Source organism: Mycetomoellerius zeteki, unplaced genomic scaffold, assembly GCF_001594055.1.
Source record: "Mycetomoellerius zeteki isolate Tzet28-1 unplaced genomic scaffold, Tzet1.0 scaffold249, whole genome shotgun sequence".
Taxonomy (NCBI): domain Eukaryota; kingdom Metazoa; phylum Arthropoda; class Insecta; order Hymenoptera; family Formicidae; genus Mycetomoellerius; species Mycetomoellerius zeteki.
The window spans coordinates 56,048-60,621 of NW_017257226.1; the positions used below are offsets into that span (position 1 = coordinate 56,048).

The 4,574-nt window shown below is 35.3% G+C and overlaps 1 protein-coding gene across 1 annotated transcript in view; it reads left to right on the forward strand.

Annotated features, from left to right (window-relative positions):
- The window catches only part of LOC108723637 (RCC1 and BTB domain-containing protein 2), a 13,380-nt gene that overhangs the window by 8,471 nt on the left and 335 nt on the right, over window positions 1-4,574 (forward strand). The window contains exons 7-9 of the mRNA XM_018449535.1: window positions 266-390; window positions 4,080-4,177; window positions 4,257-4,387. Coding sequence (XP_018305037.1) covers window positions 266-390; window positions 4,080-4,177; window positions 4,257-4,387 — 354 coding nt within the window. The remainder of the gene's footprint in view (window positions 1-265; window positions 391-4,079; window positions 4,178-4,256; window positions 4,388-4,574) is intronic.

The window sequence follows — 4,574 nt, forward strand, 5'->3', positions numbered from 1 at the left end:
TATATATATATATATATATATGTAGAAGCCGCAGGCAAGTCATTTAAAAATTCTTTACTTGCTTTCTGCATCAAAATTAATTACTGTGGCCCAATTCTGTTTTTTATTCTATGTAGATTTTTTAAGCATGTTTAAAAAAAATGTGTGTATATATATATATATATAAAATAAGCTTCATATAACATTATTCACTATCTCAAGTCTTTTTCTTATACAAGATACTATTTATTTATCTTTAATAAATTTATTTCTTTGCTTCTGGCAGAATATCAGCGATCTTGTGATAAAAATCTCATGGCAATGTATTTATGGCCATAAGAATATTCTACAGTTTCGTAATTCATATTTCAAATCCATAGACCAATTTATAACCTCTGAAAATGATCAAGAGTAAGTATTTATGTAAAAGCTCTTGTTATTTTTATTAAGAATGTTTTATAGAATAGAATAGAATTTATTACACTTCAGCATTTACGTAGCCAAGAAGGGGACTTGGTTTACAATAAATTCTTACCTCATTCATCCTTCCATACTTCATACGCGCTCTTATTTAACTATTTATTTTTACTTTCTACCTCTATCTTTATCTTTAGCATTGCCGATTTCTGATTATGACATATTTATCATCTTATGCCTATTTAAGTCAGTCTTATATTATCTTACTATGTTCTTATACTACTTATTCTATTTTCTATAACCTATGTCCTATTTCACAGCCATATCTTTTCACAGCCTTTCTTATCCTAAACAGTATCCCCACTCTACTCCCTATCTCTCTTTCTTTTTCCTCTTCTCAGTATTATTTCTTTATCTTTCCATAATTTCTTTATTATTTTGCCCTTACAATCGTCCAATTCCTCGCCCCATAACCTATCTATAACTTTTCCATTCGCTTCCCCTACATAGTGTACTATATTATCCCTACCTTTTCCACAGAATACACACTTCGTTTTATCCTCGTCTCCTGCTAACCAATATTTGTTTGCCTCCTCCATATTTCCACATCTCAGCCTAGCTAACGCCCTTACCTAATCTCCTTTCCTTATTAATTCCAATCTTTCTTCTTTCAAATACATCGGTCCTCTTTCCTTATCTCTAATCTCTTTGTATTTCTCATTATATCTAGCCTTTTCCAATCTACTATTCTCCCATTGAATCTGTACGTCCCTTTCCCTATTAATTAGCTCTTTCTCCAAACTAACTGTCCCGTTCTCCATTACTTCCGGGGCTTCTATTCCACCCATTCCTATTATAATCTCTCTCTCTCTCTCTCTCTCTCTCTCTCTCTCTCTCTCTCTTTCTCCTGTATCTATCTTCCCATCGGTATCCCTGCTTTTCCTCCTAGCATTCTCGTACTAATCTTCCTGTTAACTCTTTCTTTATCTTTTCCTCGTATCTTCTCGCTCTTATACCTCATCCCACTCTCATTTTGTCCATCACTAATTCCCTCATTATTAAATATCTAGGTGTACAAAAATCCAAACTAAAAATCCATCTTTATACATAGTCTAACATTATTTTCTCTAACACCTCTTTTTTCTCCCAACCCCATATTTCTACCCCATACGACATTACGCTCTGTACCAAATGTTTAAATAATACCCACTTTCTCTTAAAATCATTCCTACATATTCTTTCACCTAGACTCCACACTTTTCTTGCTGTCATCTTCCCTTTCCTTCCCATCTCTTTTATATGTTCCTTATAGTCTCCTCTTCTATTCAATACAAATCCTAAATATTTGAATTCCTCAACTTCCTCTATTTCTTTCCCCCCCCCCCATACCTATTTCTCTTTCTTTTCTCTGTCCTTCCTATTACCTACCATTATTTTCGTTTTTTCTGTACACAATTCTAGTTTTCTATCCCCCAAAAATCTCCTGAAAGTTCCCATTATATCTTGTAAAGCCTCTCTACTTTTGGCTGCCAATACAATATCGTCTGTGTATGCCAAGGACCAAATCCTATTCATACCTAATTTAACTCCTCCTATCCCTCTTTTCTCTAGCTCCTTATCTAAACTCGCAATGTACAAATTAAATAGAAGTGGATTCATTACACACCTTTGCCTCACACTTTTACTAGTCTTAAACTTCTCAGTATAGCCTTGCCTCGTTTTCACCTTCACTTCTGTGCTTTCATAGATCTTTCCCATCCTCTTCATCAGATTCTCACTTATCCCTTTCTTTCTTAGTATGTCTCATAGTCTGCTTCTATCCACCTTGTCGAAGGCTGCCTTCAAATCCGCGAACATCATATATATTATCCTTCCCTCCGTCTCCCTTTTACTATCTCTCTGCACCAGATGCGTCAGTACAAAGATGTTATCCATCGTCGTTCTTCCTTTTCTGAAACCTGCTTGACTTTCCGGCATCAATTCCTTTGCTACCACCTCCTTTTCTAGCCTGCTTCTTAATATGTCTGCATATACTTTATAAGCCATACACAAGAGTGAAATTCCCCTGTAATTTGTTACTTTCTCCTCGTCCCCTCTTTTGTGCAAAGGCACAACGATGCTTTCCTTCCATTCCTGTGGAATCGTACCTTCCCTCCATATCTTTTGCATTAGGTTCACCAGCTTCCTCCACAGCTTCTCCCGCGTATTTCCAAGTCTCCATTAGTATCCCATCCGTTCCTGCGCCTTTACTTTCATCTTATTTACAGCACTTCTTATTTCCTCCTCCTTCAACTCCTCTCCTTTCTTCTCTTTCCGTTGTTCTGTCTGTTGTTTGTCTTGTCCTCCTCTTCCATCCAATAACTCCATGAAATATCCTCTCCATTCATGTTTCCCTATGTTGGTCTCCTTCCATGTCCTCTTGCTTCTTTTCTTATTTATAAATTTCCATATATCCGCTTCCCTTTTCAGCTTTTTGTTCCTCTTCGATTCTTTTCTTTTTTCATTTTGTTTCTTCTTCATCAGGTCCTTAAACATTCTTTTCTCCTCCAAGCTCTTCTTATTTTTCCTTTTCTCCATCTCATGTACATCCTCTTCACTTCCCCCTTTTCTTCTTTGTGCAATTTTTATCCCACCAGTCCTTATATCCTATTTTCTTCCTTCTTTTTATTCTTTTTTTACTCAGGGCCTCTACCTGTTTGATCTCCTCCCATTCTTTCTCTGTCTTATACTCCTTGTCTTTCTTCTTTTCCTTCTCATTCAATTCTTCTGTTCTGGCTTTGAAGTTTCTTATCGCCTCCTCTGTCCATAATATAATCTCTTCTTCCGTTTCCTCTTCTTGTGTCCCACTTTGCTCTTCGTCCTTTCTCCTGTTTTTGCGTCTCCTTCTTCTTCTTCAATCTTTATACATAGAGGAAAGTGATCTGAATCCTCTCTTACATCAATTCTAAATTCTACGATCTTATCATATACATTTTCATTTACAATCGCATAACCAATTGCAGAACTACCTCTTACCCCTACATATATATATTCGCCTTCCCAATCTCCCGTAGTTCTACTATTTAGTATATGCCACCCATTTTCTATCACCTCCCTAACCATTGCTCTCCCTCCATTGCTTATACCTTTATCCTTGCTACTTCTATCCTTACCTCCCGCTTCTATCTCCTTACCTTCCCAATTTATCTATCCTTACATTAAAGTCCCCTCTTACTATTAAATCCTTTCCCCCATTTTCCTCTAACTTTATTCTTTTTAATTTTTCTTCCAAGTTTTTATCTCCTTGCTCTCCATATACCGAAATATCACTATCCTCGAATTCTCACCGTTCCATTCTGATATAATCATTCCTTGTTCTTGACTTTTAATTATCTCACTTCCGTTTTTCCCCCAATCCTTCCTTTTGCCTATTATAAAATCTCCTTTGACTCTACCTTTCTTTTTTTCTCTCTTAGCGAAGGTACATTTCCAGTTATGTGTTTTGGGTAATCTATTCCTTATTCTCTCCCACATTTTCTCCTCCACCCATGTTTCATTTAAGCTTATGAAATCAAAACTTCCTATATATCTCCAAAAATCCATATCCTTACCTCCCACGCCCCTACATTCCAAAAGAGAATCTTTCTCTGACTTTCTTTTAAAATGTTTTATATTTGATTCTTTATATATGCTTTTTCTTATAGTATCATCAGGTTTGATCAATTTTCTTATTCCATGTATTACGCCTATTTCAAATATTTATATACTGGCAAACTTGAGGTATCTCTGAAACAGAGATTTGGTGAGTTTGAGTTTAAATAGAGATCGTACAATTACTCCATCATTGCTTACAACTCACGACTAAAACTGTTTCGTTGCAGATCTACTGAAACTAGCTGATGAATTGAATGACAATAGATTCGAGGAAAGTTGCTGCAAAGCGATAAAGGAAGACATAATGGATGAAACTGTATTTTCTATTTACAATACAGCACAAAAGTATGACAGCAAAGTATGTAATTAGCAATCTCGTTTTTTTTATTCATAAATTTCATTAATAGCTGATTTCTTCGAAAAGAAAGTCACAATTTATAATGAAATTAGTATATTAATCAATTTAGGATACTTTTCTTGTTTCTATTACAGTAAAATATTAAAAAAAATTTTTTTAATGTTATATGGAGTGACGGGGGGGGGGG